The 17,397-nt window shown below is 35.2% G+C and overlaps 1 protein-coding gene across 10 annotated transcripts in view; it reads right to left on the minus strand.

Annotated features, from left to right (window-relative positions):
* tenm4 (teneurin transmembrane protein 4) overlaps window positions 1–17,397 on the minus strand; it is a 222,951-nt gene that overhangs the window by 86,831 nt on the left and 118,723 nt on the right. For all 10 annotated transcript variants that reach the window (XM_088639075.1, XM_088639077.1, XM_088639074.1 and 7 more), the window contains 3 exons: window positions 9,891–10,061; window positions 6,059–6,273; window positions 3,538–3,748 (listed from right to left, as the gene is read on the minus strand). In XM_088639075.1, the coding sequence (XP_088495201.1) occupies window positions 3,538–3,748; window positions 6,059–6,273; window positions 9,891–10,061 (597 nt within the window). The remainder of the gene's footprint in view (window positions 1–3,537; window positions 3,749–6,058; window positions 6,274–9,890; window positions 10,062–17,397) is intronic.

Consider the following 17,397-nt stretch of genomic DNA (forward strand, 5'->3'; position numbering starts at 1 on the left):
TTTTTCTCCCTGAAATACAATTACACAGGAATTATTTATGAAGTGAACTCCATGGTACAAATTCAAGAGAAATGTATCTGAGCACAAACTTCCTTAACAATATGCTGGGCTCTGTTTTAAAGCATGCACTAGGTACTGTACTACAGCATGGTTTGGTCTGCATACAAAGCCATCTCATCAAGTATAGTTTTAACCAACTTATTTACAAATCACATTTTTTCAGTCTGGTATACAGTACATTGTAGTAGATGTGCTGAATGGCTTAGTCTAATTTACATTTTGTAACAAAAAATTGTACTTTACATCTATTAAAGGTTAAAGATGAGACAAAATAATAAAGTTTGTATTTGTATCTTTGGTCCATTTCTGTTAGGATGACTAATAAGCATGAAAAATGCATGTTGCAAAGATGACCTGGGGAATTGGGTGTATGAATTTGCACCAGAGAAATGACTGGCTGTGACAATGTTTACCAGTAAATCAAACATGCAAACCTGAAACTTGACGAAGGCTGTCAATTTTGCATAATTAGTACTTACATCTGGTTGATGAAAAAAACAAAATGGCCAAAAGCATATCAATATCCAGCACAGTAGAAATCTCTATTAATCAAATGTCAAAAATGTCTTAAATTACACTATAATACAAAAGCCCAGACCTAATCAATTGGGATCTTATTTTTAATGTAGACAGAATAATCAGAAAATGCTTTGGTAAATAATCCTTACACTTATATAGCACTTTTCTGGACACTTCATTTAAAGAGCTTTCAAGGTAAAGGGGACTTCCCCTATACCACCACCAGTGTGCAGCCCCCACCTGGGTGATGCAATGGCAGCCAAAGCGAACCAGTACGCTCAACACACATCAGCCTTAGAAACCAGACACAATCATTCCAGAAAGTTAATGTTGTATACCATGGTAAACCAGAATATAGTGTTGTAACGATCAGTTTAGCTGTGGTAAATGCATACAGCGGTATGGTGAATAATGATTAACCACAGCCATGAATAACTGCATGGCCGTGACCATTGCAGGACAATGAGAGAACTAGAAAGCTTTGTGCAGATCACTTCGTTAATTAGCGTACTTTTTTACACTTTAGAACTGTACCACTGTATATGAATGCATAGGTACTGTAAAATAAATTATAGTAGTCATTAAGTTAAAAAAAAACATTTTTAGAAAGCATTGGGACATCATATTTTCAGCGTCAATTCCTCCAATATTTTATGTGTAATTGTTCTCTTTGCTAACCTCAATACAGCCAATTCATAAATACAGTTAATAAATCTGATGCAATATAATGAATATCTAAAAAAGTAACTGCTTCTGGCTTGTTCAAGGTAAGCTTTTCCCCCATTCTCTGCCTTTTCCTCTCCTTCATATGAAAAAGCAGCTCCTAACCTAAGACAAAACAAAAACGTCCACCCTGAATGCTTTTCCTAGCCAGCAAACATGAATCAAACTTCATTTGAGAGCCTTCATCTGAAGCTATAAAGTGCTTGTGAAGATCTTAGCTGAACTCTGTTTTTCAACAGAGTGGTAGCCAGAGAAAGCAGCACCTCTGAAAGCTGGCTGGAGGCAAACAGCAGTGACTAAAAATCATTCTGCCCTGAAAGCTGTTAAAGGTTGCCTGCACTGGGAGGGTGCATGTGAAGGCACTGTTAGTGAGCAGCAGATGACTGAAGCAAAACACAGTCTGCTCCAGGGGAATTTACAGGAACAAGATCACCAGAACACACTTAGATGTGGATGAATTGTACCAGTGGAAAAAAAAATGACTAAAGAAGGTAAAGAGAAGGCCCATAACAGTGAAAAAGTAAGATGCGTTCTTTGTCTTTCATTTCAAGCTGTGCAAAAGGCACAAAAATAAGGAATATGTGTAGCTGTTCAGAAACCTTGGTCGAGAAGAGACAAATAAAGAAACAAAATGACTGAAATCAACAACAGAAATAAAAATGGTAGGAAGTTCAAAGGAATCATGCCTTGAGATGTTAGGTAATATTCAACAACAGATAAGGTTTCAATATTCTAAACAATGTATTTGTTTGTCTTTTGTCTAAATTGTGTTTATGTTGCTGTATTTTATTGTAACATAAATTAAGTACTGTGTCCGTGATTCCCAATGTGTCAGATGCATTCTGTTGAAAATTACACAATTTTTTATGGTTATATTCCAAGAAACCCCCTAATGATACTGTGTGTGGTTAAAGTTGTTTGTAGCTGATATGGAACAGAAAAACATTAATGAATTTCCACATTTACATGAGCTTATCTTTAATAACTACAAATAATGTACTGAAATGTGCTAAATACCATGCTGTTTAACCAAATATTCAGTAACAAAAAATAACAAGCTTAGTTTTTTGCTATTGAAGGACATTGCTACAACGACCTATTTCCAAAAAGGGAAACATTTTCTTCTGCCTTTGCTCTAAGGTATACTGTGACCTAATCAGCCCTGTCCACAAGGCCAGAGGCAGCAGCTGTTGTTGAGCTCTGTCGCTGGATCTTTAAGACAGCCATCTCATTGGTGCAGTCTCTGGAATACTCAGGCTTTTGGCTGATTTTTTGTTCAAAGATTTACAGTACACTCCTGTTCAGCAAAACTAACCTACATAAGGTACCTCACTTCTATCCTGCTGAGGTGCTGAGCATTACAGTAAACAAGGTCCCCTGTTTCCACTCTCTTCTAATCATATATATTCTGAATCTCCCTCTATTGCTGAGTTGATCTCAGTAGGATAGCACTGTGCATTCTTTTCATCTTTGGTTGCTGGTTTTATTCCAATAAATGTGAGTGTGTTGGAACGTTTAAAAGTTACTATCAGTCTGCTGCTCAGAGATCTGTGTCATGGATGGGTTCTGGCTATAGAACTTTAATGAAAGGAAGCAAAACAGAGAAAAATCACACAGTAAACATGCATTAAACGTCTAAGCTTGTCACCTGCCTTTAAAATGATACCATCAAAGCTGTTTGTGAAAGCCCAAATGCTAATGCGGAAAAAAAACGTATACAACCCCCCTCCTGAAAAAGAAACCTGGCATTTTAGTCTTGGAATTGTACCTTATACAACAAAAAGGACAGAAATCTGAATCTGATAGTTATAACTGTAGGAAACGAGATTTGTGAATGGAAAGTAAATGAAAATTGGATCAAATAATGACCTGAAACAACATTAGGGGCAGGCCACAATCACAGACATTGAAATCGAGCCGCAACATTCTACGCACATTATCAAAAGCCTGAAATCCCTGTAGTGCAAGACACCAAAGCTAATGACCACATTATATGTTCACAATGAGACAGACATATCCAAGTCACTGCTCTATACCAGGGAGGATAAAAACCATTGACCATTCCCGCCAACTGCCTTCTTGTGGTCCTTAGTTAACCTTCATTAGCAATCACATTTTTTAACTAAAAATGAAAAATGAGTAATGCTGTAGGAAAATAATTAAAATCATAGTTGTGGAAAACCTCCTAGGAGATGGAAGTGATCTCCCAGGCAGATGGCAGGCCAAGCACCTCACCTATGGCAGTGGTAATGAAGGAGACCTGCTCTGCTTCTTTGCCATCATTGTAAATGGCCAGATGCCAGATGCCCGAGTCCATGTACTGGATGAATCCCGTGTCATGGTGGATGACGGGCACCAAGCTCCGGTGCTGGCCTGGGGGTCCTTCCAAGCCGCGCACATCTTGAGCTAACAGCCGCCTCCCATCCAGCAGCTCCACAAAGTCAAACTGAAGACACAGAAGATTGAAATAACCATGAGACAGCGCAGATGGCAAGCCTTCGTTTTTTAAGGGTCTTCTATCACGGGGAAGATTCTCCTTTGTATGCCAGGTGCGGTGGTATAGTTGTTTTAAAAAAGAGCCGCCCACTCTGTTCTGACAAATGGTAAGATGAGAGCATTCTCACTTAATAGTTTGCTAAATTTTAATCCAATTTCTGCATTGCAAATTGGTGTTCAGCAGCTCTTACAACTGGCAAAATTTGGGCCTGACCATGCACCAACATCACCTCGATTACCCAAAGAATAGGCAGCTATGTGAAATTTTTTTACAGTTAATTTGCTATTAAACCAGATTTATAAAGTCTATTTTAAACTTGGTTTAAACCAGAAACAGTAACTCCATTGTTATTTATCAATAACTCTCTGTAATTCAAAGTAATAATTTCCAGATACATAAAGCCTATATCTGTCATATCAGTGAAACAAAAAAAGTAATACAACACTATTTTAAAGTAAAGTAATAACAAGTTTATTGTAAAGAAAGGAAATGAAGAATTTAAGGACAAACAGTAAAAACAAAGGTTAATATTTAAAAAAAACACATTTTCTCATTTGACTTTAAATTATCTCATAGAAAAGTCTCAATTTAATTTATCTATTGTGATGCCACTAGGGGCAGTGTACTGAATGGGAGGTACATTAGGAAGAGCGTCACAGACTTCAATAGGACTTCTGACTGCATTAAGATGGTGGAACAGACTTAGATACCATGATGTAAACTGCCACAAGGAACTTAAGAAGATAGAGGTGTGTTCTTATCAACAGGCCTATAAACCTCGAATCCAGAGAGAAACACTGGGAAAGTGATTCATTGCTTACTGCACACAAACTACATTTGACAGTATTTGGTGATTTCACAAATTCTCATTTGGTGAAAGAACATACAGAGAGCAGGTTGGAAAAAAACGGATTATTGTATTAAAACTTTTATTTTTTACTAATAAAGATTTAATACAATTAAATCTTTATTATTATTAAAACGTTTTTTGTATTAAAAAACTAAATGTATTATTGTATTAAACTAAACTATAGCAAAGCACAGGAAAGAAAAGAGAAGAGCAAAGTACTACAAAGAAATCCTAAAGAATTAAGTAAGAGACCTGTATATATCACTCTGTAGAAGAGACTAAAAGAGGCCAGGAGAAGTAGGAAGATAAAATGACTTTAACAAGCACCCATAGCTTTTCTCTCTATTCAGAAAAGGGGAATGTAAATGTATATGAAGAAGAAAAGCAATAAAAGAAAACTAGATACTAAGGCTATTTATAGATTTTTTATCATTAAGAAGGCAAGATTGGAATTGTTCTGTAAAGAAAAATGACTAGATTTATTTCTCAAGCTTTGAGAAGAAAAGTATATTTCTAGTTTTTGAGAAAAGAAAATTATTTGTTTTCTACCATGTTGACAAGATGACTTTCTTTTTGTTTTGTGATACACATTTTTTTATCAGGGTAGACCAGCTTCTTTGATCTGGGGGTTACTTTTTACCACTGCCAGAAGGAAGTGACTTCTGTTTATTTTTTTCAGTATAATTTGCCTAAGGTGTGTTCTTGTCTTGAGTCTGCCTACTTTTAACCCAACAGGTTACCGCACCCCCCCCAACCTCATGGCATCAAACGGTGTAGAAAACAACTTTGTTTTCAGAGTACTAAAAAAAAAAACTCCTTCAAAAACATCAATTGATTTAAAAAAAACTCTTGGTTATGGAAAGGTATTTCAAAACATGGTTTAAACTACTGACTGTAATTATGTTATTCATTCAGTTTCCTTTTCTAGTGAAGGTATACAACTTATAATTTATCATTTAAAAATACAGATTTGCGTGAAAAGAATTTTATGGATTTTCAGAATGATCAGAGTACAGTACATGCAAAATTAACTTTGCTGTGTGGAAATCTGAGATAAAAAATAATATAAAAGGACAAAAACAATTGTTTTACTTCTAAATTGCAAGCATGCAGATTAGCACAAGCACAATTATTTTTAGATTAATTGTTTAATGTCTAAATGGAGAATTCCAAATTTTAACAAAGGACGCAATTTACAATTCTAAAGACTTTGAAAGAACTATGTTTTATGTTCTTACGTAAATGTGATTTTAGTAAAGTCACTGAAAAGGTGTACGTAGTAATCTTACATTCTTTTCAACTTCTGTAGTCTTCTGCTCGGCAAACTCTATCATTTCTGACTACTAGATCGAATGCCTAGTAAGCCATCTCTTGCCACACTCCAAAACTTTCAGCAGTTTCTCAGTTACCTGTGTGTGAGAGGGAGGCAGGCCTCTTCTTCCATAAATTCCCACCAAAGCATCTTTTCCCAATGACACGTTGAATTTGAGGTACATGGGGTGATCGACGAACACCTGGGATCGCCAGAAAATTCCAGGGGGGATCTTCTGCGTGACCTTTCTCCCAATGTCAATCTCTCCCATGTCTATAAAGCTGTCTTCTGGGAGCATACCATCAGGTTTAACTGTAACAGAAGATTTTATGAATTAGTAGTAATTGGTTAATTAACTGTGAATTAACATAATTCATTAATAATGAAACATTTGTGATCCAGTTGTGGGGATTTTCAAAAGCCATACGGTATAAAGGAAACAGTCGGTTATTAGTGTGGTATACATATGCATTATAAACTTTTTCTCAGATACAAAATCACACTGGATTATCCAAGCCTGGAATGTAAAATAATATAATCTAGTGATATTTAGAATATCAGAAAACTTCTGCAATTCACTACTTTAACAAAATGAAGGCAGCTCTGTAGTTTTTTTTTCTTTTGATCTTGTCTTTTCAAATATCTGCTCTGGAGTATTTTTTTTCCTCTTTCCTTCTTTGTCTCTAGAATTTTTTTTGTTTTCATGATGAATGGATGGGTAGATTTTGTAGCAATAATATAGCTGGTCAAACACCACAACACAACCAAATGATGCAAATGGCCACCGTCTGCTAGACAGACAATACTTGGTGGCTTTGGAACTAATGGGAATAAACAGATATTGAATACTGTATTACTAGACATGTCTAAATACATATATGTGTTTTTGTACCGGTCATTGAAAATTGGATTATACTGGTTTAAAGCTGATTTATAAAGTGTCCAGGATAATAAATACCCTAAAAACAAAAATGTTCATTTGAAATGTGTGTTTAATTCAACTTTTTAAGCCATACTTAATATGTTCGGTATTTTCTGAGATACTTGCCTTTACCAATAAGGTGCCATTACTTTATTTCAAAGATTTCTGAAGGCTACCAGCAAATATCAATAATAATAAGGCATAGTAGCAAGTTCCATATGCTTAAAAATCTCTCGAACTCATTGAAACTGCATGGAAATGCCAACATCTGCTTGCCAATGAAGTAGAGCCAAATTTAAATGTGATTTCTATTAAACTAGACATCCACAAAACAGAACCCATGGGATTTAGGAAACAGAATGGCATAAAACTACACTAACTACAGCAGATGGTAGGAAGTCTCTCTCCTGTCCAATAGTTAATTATTTAGGATGTGCAACACCTGAAAAAAGACACCCTGCACACCTACCATTTACAGAAGCCCGAGAAACCAAATTCTCAATCAATGCACATTCTAGATATGACAGATTACTCAAATATTCACAGGGATATCTCCGTTTTATAACTAAGCTGCAAATGAGCAATTAGTGTTTTGAGGTTAATGTTGCAAATGTCATTTGTCTTGAGTTAAAAGCTTTTAAAGTTCCAAATGAAATTCACAAATCTTGAAATTACATCTTGTCCGTAATTCAGCACAGATAATTAAATATTTGGCATGTCTCTTCAGCTAAAGTTTTAATACCAAATGTAATACAAAACTAATAATAACCAATTCAATTTAGAAGGAATTGACATTTAAACCTGGAGCGAGGAGTTCTTTAATATATTACAAATGTACTGAAATTAAATAATCCATATCTGCAATACATATCGGTTGATCTATCAACCAAGGTTTGGACAAAACATCAACTTATGTTGGACAGCTATTTTAGGACACCTACAGGTAGAATCTTCTTGAAAGGCTATATAAAAGTATATAGATTTAAGTTTATATTAAGTTTAAGTTTATATTTAACTTTTTATTACCTATACAGATTTTTATAGTGTCTTTTTATAGATTTTTATAGTGTCCATATACTGTCACAATTACTGTACTGCAACCACCCTGTAACCTGAGTCATTCTTCCCTCTGGACAAGAAGTTTTAAACAAATTTAGTGTCCCAATATGGTGACACTGTGCCATAGGTTGTGGCATCCTTAACACGAAAAATTAAAATGATGTCCTGGCTACTTGGTCATTAAAGATCTCAGTGCTGTACTTTGGAAGTATATGAAGAGGTCCCCTACTATAAATAAAACACTCTGGGATCCTTTAGAATGAAAATTGATATATAAATGCAAAGAATTATCATCATTTTAAAGAAAACCAAAATTCCCAAATTAAGAGCATTCAGCCTAATTTCCACCCAAACAATTTGACCTCCACAACATAATTATTATTGAAATAATGTGACCTTGACTGTAATGTCTAGATAACAGACACATCTGAGGTGCAAACATGAACATGTGCGCATAGACACAGTTTGTTGAGCCACACAGTTTCACATATAAATGTCTGGGTTGAAATAAATTGATTTGCTGTATTTTGCTTGACAAAGCTATACTATATGGCAGAATTAGAAAGCCATAGTTATTGATTTTCCTTCAACTGCTGCTGCCATTCACAAAGACCTGCCTCAGGGGGCTTTCCGTTTCTATCACCAATGTTTACAAAAAACTTTGACGGTCTCGTATCGCAAACACCCAACTCTGGGATTAATCTATATGATAATTGGGGGATCTGATTTTGCACCTTTGTCCACTTCCTGAGGCAATTAAGATGACCAAATTGAGACCATTTGTTAAAGACTGGGATTGAGCAAACTTTCATGCTGTATAACCTTCAATACCACGGGGATAGTGCCAAACTGTTGTATCCTTTCTTCTGTTGCCAGTAAAGAGCCCAAATTAAGAGATGAAAGGAATGCTTCTCTTTAGATGGGGACAGAGAAACTAATCCCCTTCCAGCCTTTCGTTGCAGAATCCCCAAAGCTGCCTGTGCTTCCTTCCAGGAACAGATCATATTATTCCACTCACAGTCACTGTCATGACTTCTCATTGGATTACAATGCAGATTGCCATGGGCTGCTGGAATCAGTCTCAGTTCCAAATTGGATGAGAGATTAAGCACTCCAGTTTGTTCTTTCTGAGAGAACTAAATCAGCATAGCCCCTTTAACTTGTGATTCTCCCATTACTACTTTTCTTTAAAATATACTGTATGGAAATGCTGGATTATTACCCATTTATTGAGTCTGGATGGTATTGGCTAAATTTTCCTTTTTCACAGAGATAAGGTTTCCATAAAAATGAATGTTCAGTATAGTACTTTGGTGTCATTAACTCTTAGAAGTTTCCTTATTTTTCTTTGGTGGAAAACTAATATTTTCTAAACATACTTTACTGAAGAAACAATTGAGCACTTTCTTTTGGAAGAGAACTGTATATTGGAACAGCATTAAAAAGTATACAAAGTATCAAGAATAAACTCCATGGAAGTGATGATAAAAACAATAAAATGCTATTTCAGTTACCAGTCTCAACAACATCAAGTGCAGTAGCACATACCTGGTGATAAATCTACTACCACTTTGCAGTTAAAGACATTCATCATTAACAGATATCTATTTCCTGCATGTGTAACTTAAACATCAGAAATTACCTCAATTAGCACATTATAAATTCCCTTGTGCACATGAGTACACAAGCACACGCAAACAAATCTGAATGAAAATGGACTGAAAAGAATACAAAGCAATACATACTTTAAAACAAAAAGCTTTAAACAAATTAGCTCACGTGCATTCTTCATACAAAAAATATCTAATTGGCTTTCTGAAAGGCTAAAATTAATATAAGGTTGGCATCTGGTTATTCAGATTATGGCTTTGGAGAGGATAAGGGGGACATTACATTACAACACATGCTTAAAGTTAGGCTAAACATCCAGACATTCCACACTCCTTACCATCATCTGGGCTTTTGCCTTTTCTGTCAGGCAGCTCTAAGCCTGTGTTTCCCAGGGGTGGCTGTGCCATATCTGTAGGCACTGGCAGGCTGCTATCACTGTCTTCTCCAAGCTGAAACATCTGCCTCTGCATGGGTTGCAGGTGCCAATTTAGGCCAAACAGGTGCATGGCTGAAACACAAATAGAATAAAACAGTGAAAAACCATGCATGTCTATAATGGGTGTTTATCCAGGACATAATGAACTTTTGCATTGAAAGTTCAGGCGTGAATAGATTAAGGGGAATAAACGCATATGGACAGAAATGCAGATCTGAATTATGTATGACAGAATTGAATTATTACAGTATTGAACACAATTTACCAAATACTTGCACGTTATCCTTAGGTAAAGTTTGCTGAAATAGTAAGAAATGTTGTATAGAAGCCCTGGATAGAATTAGGCTCCAGGTTGAACTTGTTGATTTTTTTAGACCAAGGTACCAAAATAGAGTAGCGTCAACTAAATTGTACTGTAAAGTGAAGTAAACTAAAGGGACATTTAAAAAACATGCATATGCATAAACATCAAACAAAACTAACCTTAGAAGCTTAGATGCTGACACAAGAGAAGGGGCTTGTTTTAGGTCAAAGGGGTCATCTTCACAACCCCACAACTGTGCATCCAGTTGCTTTTAAACCACGGATGCTAAACTCTTAAGTGCTCCTGAACACAAAAGTATTTTGCCCTAAAGCAAAACTTTTGTTCTAATCACTGTTACCTGACTAATTCACACCACAGCTGGGAAGATAAGGAAATCATATAGTCAGCAGGAAACAAAAAAGAATGAATGCTAAAGACAGAAAAAGACACAAAGATATTTCACAAGGTCAACAAAAGAAATGCCCTTTGGGACAGATTGATGGAGTGCGGGACACAGTGGGGGAAGGGGTAACCATGATAGATCGCTAAGAAGAAAAGAGAAAAGACGAGCTTAGTGAAGCATAAGCTGCCCTCAAAACACTACAGTCAGCGGAAAACCCAGAAACACATTACAGCTCTTTTATTGGTTTGTTGGTTCTCCCTGGCTTTCTAATAAATAACCAGGCAAATCAATTATGATGTGTGAAATTAGTGCCTAGATTAAAAGACGAGGTAAGGTAATGTGTTTGTCTCTGTGTCCAGCAAATGCAATATTTATTCATATATTAAGATTTATGTCAAAGAAGAGGAGATCAACTGCAGAAATTACCCTATACTCTTTTAAAACCAACCCTAAAAATGGTTCCTGGTAATTCAGTAGCTGAATTCCTTTTTTCATTCCAACTTTATAGAGATAGCCATAGCCAACTGAGTTGAAATTGGTCATTTTTGCATGGCTGAACTGCTTACAACGTACTATTCCTTGAAATTATATTATCCAGTTTCAGAATAAACTAATTATAACTATTTTTCTCATGTGGAGGTGCTTAGAAATATGCCCTCAGCCATCTTTTAGGACTCTAAACTTAAAATATCTATCCATCCATTTTCTAACTGCTTTATCCAATACAGGTTGTGGGGAAACCGGAGCCTTTTCCAGCAAGCAAGCTAGATGTGATACCCTTGATGTGATACCAGTCCACCTCAGGCCACAGGCAGACACTAACACTCACACACACACACGCACACCAAAGCCAATTAACCTATCAGTATGTCTCTGGACTGCTGGAGGAAAGTCATGTGAACATGGAAAGAACCTACAAACTCCATCCCAGGAACTGAACCCAGGGCCCTACAACTGCAAGGCAGCAATTCTAACAACTATGCCACAACACTGCACAACTTCAAATATGAAAATTTACAAATACAATAATAGAAGCTTATTGTGAGAGTAATCTAACCTAAGTTTTAAGCTAATCTTGAGAGTATAGGTTACTGAGAATTTATTAAACACAATCTTTAAACTCTATACCGTCTTCCCTATTATAATATTTTCCATTCATAGTGTAAAGAATTTAACTGAATGTACAGTAAAACATGATCAATTTGATAACATCATTTTATAATTATGTTTCATTTAGATTAACTTAACTTTGTCCATGTTACTTTTGTATTATTCCTTTTTGTAAGATATAAAAATGGACTTTGGAAAAAGAGGTTGAGCTCTGGCATGAAACGTTGGATGTTGAAAGAGTTGATAAGACATACTATTTTATATAGCTGTCAAATTATTACTGTGCAGATAAAAGTATTGCTTTTTTAAACTTTAATCTTGGGAGCTCCGAGTGACATTTTGGCAAGCCAAACTTGTGACGGATTTCTAACAGTGGATTCCTTTCAACATTTCGACATTGGATTTGAAGTCCATACAATGCTAGGCTCTGTTAAATTGCTGAAATTCTCAATAACAACTCAATTATAAAAATCAACAGTATCAAACTGACAATTAGTCTCAATCCTATAGATGTACTGCATGAGTATACAATAGTTAGACCATGTAAGAGTATTTTCAAATAAAGATATGAATGACTGGAGGATAAAAAAAGAATGAGAAAAATGCAACATTTTAAACTTGTATCACTTTATAAAATAAGAATTTTCTATGATTTTTATAAAAATAAGAAGGAGATGTAATGGCTTTACCTGAGATTAAATAAAAGTAGGCTTTACTCAGCCCTACTGAATACAATATTTATCCTATTTGTTTCATGTTGGTTAGTCAGTTAAAGAACCTTAAAAATCAACATTTACTGTATCTGTAAATCATGAAACCTTTAACTGTTAGCATCTCAATACCCAGTTAAAAACAATGTTTTGAGGGCTCAGGCGTGTTTTGTTAAATAACATTATTGTGTTCTCCACTGAATAACTTATCTTTAATTACATGTGTCCTTGTTCGTGACACTATTTTAATCCTTGACCCCAATACTACTGAATAACTGACTAGAAATTATGAGACCCTTCAAACAGTTGCAACACTAATGAAAATAATTTCCTACAGCTAAGCAAATCAATAGCCATTTTGAAGACACTTAGGAATGCATCCTCACTCTGATTCTATGGATTCTAGATAGAAAGTGAGTGAATGGTGAGTCTTGCTGGCCTGGTGGAATGGGACCTAGTCTTGGGTTTAACTCCAGTCTGTCTGTGGAGAATCATTTAGTACCTTTCTAATGTTCTCCTGAGTAAACCTCCCAAAAAAACTACCAACAGCAGGATGGTATTTATGAGAATACAAAAATACAACAATAAAAATTTCCATTTAGTCCAATACCTTTTACATGTATAACAAAACTTCAGAACAGTTTGAAATATATATTTTGAAAAGTTAACGCATTCAATGAGAGATTGATCGGTTGGTTTTCAAATGTTGTTATGTTGTTGGCTTTGGTGGAAATGGTCTCTTGTAGTTTTACATCAGGCGGAAGAGCAGACAGCAGGAGTACATATATACTGGTTGAACAATTGGCAAAAAGGAAGAAAAAGAAATGGGCAGAGTTTTCCAAGTAATCACTCTGCTGCAGAGCTCAATCCTGGCCTAACTGCCTCATGATACTCTATGCCTCTGCCAGAAATTTGCCTGTGAAGCATTTCACTCAAGAAAAAAAAATCTTTGAAAGTTGCTGGCATCAATCTTAGAACAAAAAAAAATTAAAAATAAGGACTAGATTAAGAAATGTGTTTTAAATTCAGGTAAAGACTACAGTCTTCAGTGAAGATGGTAAATGACTGTGTGTGCTGACCTTCTTAACAACCCTTTTCTTTAGCCTAATCTATTTCGGTGCCCTTGCACTATTTTTTTCCCGTTAGCTTTCAAGACACCTCATGGAATCTGAATATTAGGTTGGCTAAATAATATATATCTACACAAAAATATTAAATGCAAATTCACCTCTTTACAGAAAACAGGAATTAGAAAGTATGTCTTATGGTTGTTCTTATTTCAGCTGAAAATATATTGGGCATAGTTTAAATCCAAAAACAAACTAAACAACATCTAATGGAAAACAAATCCTCTTAAGTCTATAAAACCATAGCCTTGGCTTTACAAACCATTAATTTTGCTTATCTGCCAGTCGTTAGACTCCACATATTTGCAAACATATGGCTAATTAATACCTCTTAGTCACTTGAATGGATGAACAGTGAGGGTGGCATTTTTCAGTTCCTCATACACCTAACTGCACCTACACCTTCACAATGAGCTAATCTGTTAACAAAGTTAGACAAATCCACTATAAACATACAGAAATGGTATGATATTTATTCAGTTATCACATTTACTGATAAAGCAGATGGGTCTTCAGACTGAAAATACTAAGAAAAAAGTATGCTCTTCAAGGGAATAATAATTTAAGAAGCACATCTGCTCCTTTAAACCCAAGTGACCTTGAAAGAGTGTTGTTTTGTGCTTTAGATATTTAATATGCAAAATGCATTCTTATAAAGTATTTTATATCCCAATTGATATTTTTTTTGATTGATTTTCTCATAAAACACACATGGAAGTATATACTCATTTTATAAAAAAAACATGTTATGTTTTATTGGTTTCCAGTGTGACTCTGACAATGGCATAACAAATTGTTTTTCCAGAAAGTGCATTCTAAAAAACTGTCCACCTCCTACACCACAAATTACATTGTTTACATTGTGCATTTAGTGGAACATCAAAATAGTGCTGTGCTGTGTATATGAAAGCAAGAAATCCTGTTTTATGTATGTGTAAACCCTGGATGAAGCACATAATTCTTATTGTTAAACTTCCCATATTCGGAATCCCAGCAGGACATACTGTATAAAAGCAGCTATGTCATACATCTATTATTATGCTGAGCACGATGCAGGCAGATTAGCGGACAGTAGTGTGTGCTGTCCAGGCCACAAGGTGTTTTGTAACCTCAACTTTGGCTTTCAATTGTCCAAGATCCTTTGATGCAAAACGTCATCAACAGTGTACATTTTAAACTGTTCTACACATACTATGAATTCTGTAATCCAACAACAATTTCTTGCACTGCTGGACAGCTTTAGGTTACACTTTTAAATTTAAAGATGCTTTTAGTCAATATGGGTTTTTTAATTTGTAATCCAGAGAACTCCTGCAAAAGGAAAGGGAAAAGCAAAGGACGTTTATTTAAAAAGACAGTTAAGTTTTAACACAATCTTAATATAAGGTGCTGTAATTCTCATAAAAACAGCCATTCATATTTTCTTAGCACAATAAGCTTCCAGTTTTCAGCTTCCAAATCAGCTGGGCTTTGTAATCTAAATGAGACCAAGCTGCTTTAATTGCAACTATACTGTAATCCAGGCAAATTCATCAGTGGCTCTCTGCACAACACACTCATCTGCCAGTTGATTATGAATATTTTTCAAAAGAAGAAAAATCTGTAAAGACTATTCAAGACTTTTTCAATGTCTTTCATTTAGTTAAACATTGCAGAACTAAATTCCAGTATAATTGGTTAACAAAATGGTTTCTCACAAAGACCAGAGCTATTTTTTTTTACTTTGTAATGTTTATCTCTCAGAACTTTCAGCATGTTTTCTTATGATTCTAAGTGTCAAAACTGGCTATAGCTAATTTTTCTAAGGTTGCATTCTTAAGAAAATAATGAGTTTGTAAGGTTATATCAAAAAATTTAGTCCATCTTTTACTGGACTCTAAGGGGTTATACAGTAAATCTTTCCTTTCATGCCTCTACATCTGAAGTGTGACAAGACATGTCTAATGAAACATCCTTTATTTTTCATGCTTGTTAGTTCACTGAGGAGCTGTGGTGACGTCTTTTGAGACATCAAACTTGACATTTTTTGTCAAAAAATGACATAGCACTTCTTCAGCAGTGACTACACAGTAATGCGAATTTTTTTTTTTTTAAAGTACAGCACTTCCGAAATTTGCCAGAACAATCCCACTGAATGCTGACGCTATTTCATCTGACTGTTACAACATCAAGTAACATTACATTACTGTAATGTGAACTTGTGCAAAGAGGTGCAATGGATGTTTTAAGAGGAAAGATTCAAACCCTTCACTACTGTAAGTAGTACAGTATTATTTTTACTCTTCAGAATTTTATTACTTTTATATTTCTAAGAGGCTGACTTTAAACTGCAATAATATCTTGTTCATAGCCTGTGCTGAGGACCGTTAAAGTGTTTTCAGGTTCAAACTTATCTTATAAAGAAAAACAGATGCTTAATTCTGTAAGGAGAGAGCCACCATGTCTAAAATTTTATATGGCTAAAAATTAACCTATTTTATAAAGCTTCAGAACAGAAACAGATTTGGCGAATCAAAACACTTACGAGCATCAAATGAGTTCATTAGTCAGCCCAGCCAGAGCTTCCAATTATGTTACTCAATAATTAATTGAACTCAAAATTAAATATATTTTTTCATCACCGTTTAATTAAAGATGGCCCTTCTTTCTGATTCGAAATCCAGTTCTTGTGGTGAGGTTCAGTTTTGAATGTGTTTACTTCAGGCGCAAGGGGAGATCATCTGAATTTTAATAATTAATATTTTTGAGAAGTAATTACTCTTTGTAATTAAGCTGTCTCAGCTTGGTGGGCAACTCTGGCATCTTGCCAGGGCACACTGGTATAAGGTATAGTTAGAGCTAAGAAAGGCTTTGGTTTCTCAAGCATATCGGGAAAATTACCTCTCTTTAGTAGACCCATTTAAAGCTGCAGTGCCCAACAATCAGTCTACTATTTCAACCCACTTATTGGATTTTAAATTCAATGAAAAGTCTAGCTGATACCACTTACCAGTTACACAGTACCCGAGTCACTACAATAGACAGAAGTCGTTTGAAATCATGCATGGTTACTGGCTGCTGTTGCTGTTCTTCCCCTACCATCACTACTACTAATCTTTATTATCAAAATATCCTGGAATAGGACCCTTTATTTGTAATATATCCACCTGTGCAATCATTAGATTATAATTTGGAGAAAACCCAACATCAGCATAAACTGTCTTAAGTAAAGCAGAAATCATATGAATTATTTTTGGCGCAGACTTATTGATATCTGAGACCGGAGTATTATTTACAGTCACAGTATCTCTATTTTTTCAAGTGATACATTTAGAAAGGTGCAAAAATAATAACTGTAATGCCACTGCGATGGCATTGCAGTTATTTCTTTTGCAGGTAAGATAAACACAACACTGAAGCAAAAACTCCACAAATTGATGGCACTGAAACAACAGAGTCATGAAATAAGTCCAGCACAGCAGCGTGTAACTGCCAGAAAAAAAAAATTCTGGGGGAATGGATAACAATCGTGCTCAAATATATGTATTTCAACAAGAAAACACATGCGAAATATGTACCTGTGTCCTTTTTTCATCTTGTTCCACTAACCTAAATATTATAAAATAATCTATTCAGTGCAATTGCTTAAAATTCACACATGGAGGACAAAGGAGAATGATGTCTATTCTACAGGCGCTTCCAGACACAGATGCTTAGGAAAAAAGTGCAAAGCAAGTTACATAATCCTTTCATCTGACAGCACCTTGCACATCAC

Source organism: Lepisosteus platostomus, chromosome 7 (assembly GCF_059453375.1).
Source record: "Lepisosteus platostomus isolate fLepPlt1 chromosome 7, fLepPlt1.hap1, whole genome shotgun sequence".
NCBI lineage: Eukaryota > Metazoa > Chordata > Actinopteri > Semionotiformes > Lepisosteidae > Lepisosteus > Lepisosteus platostomus.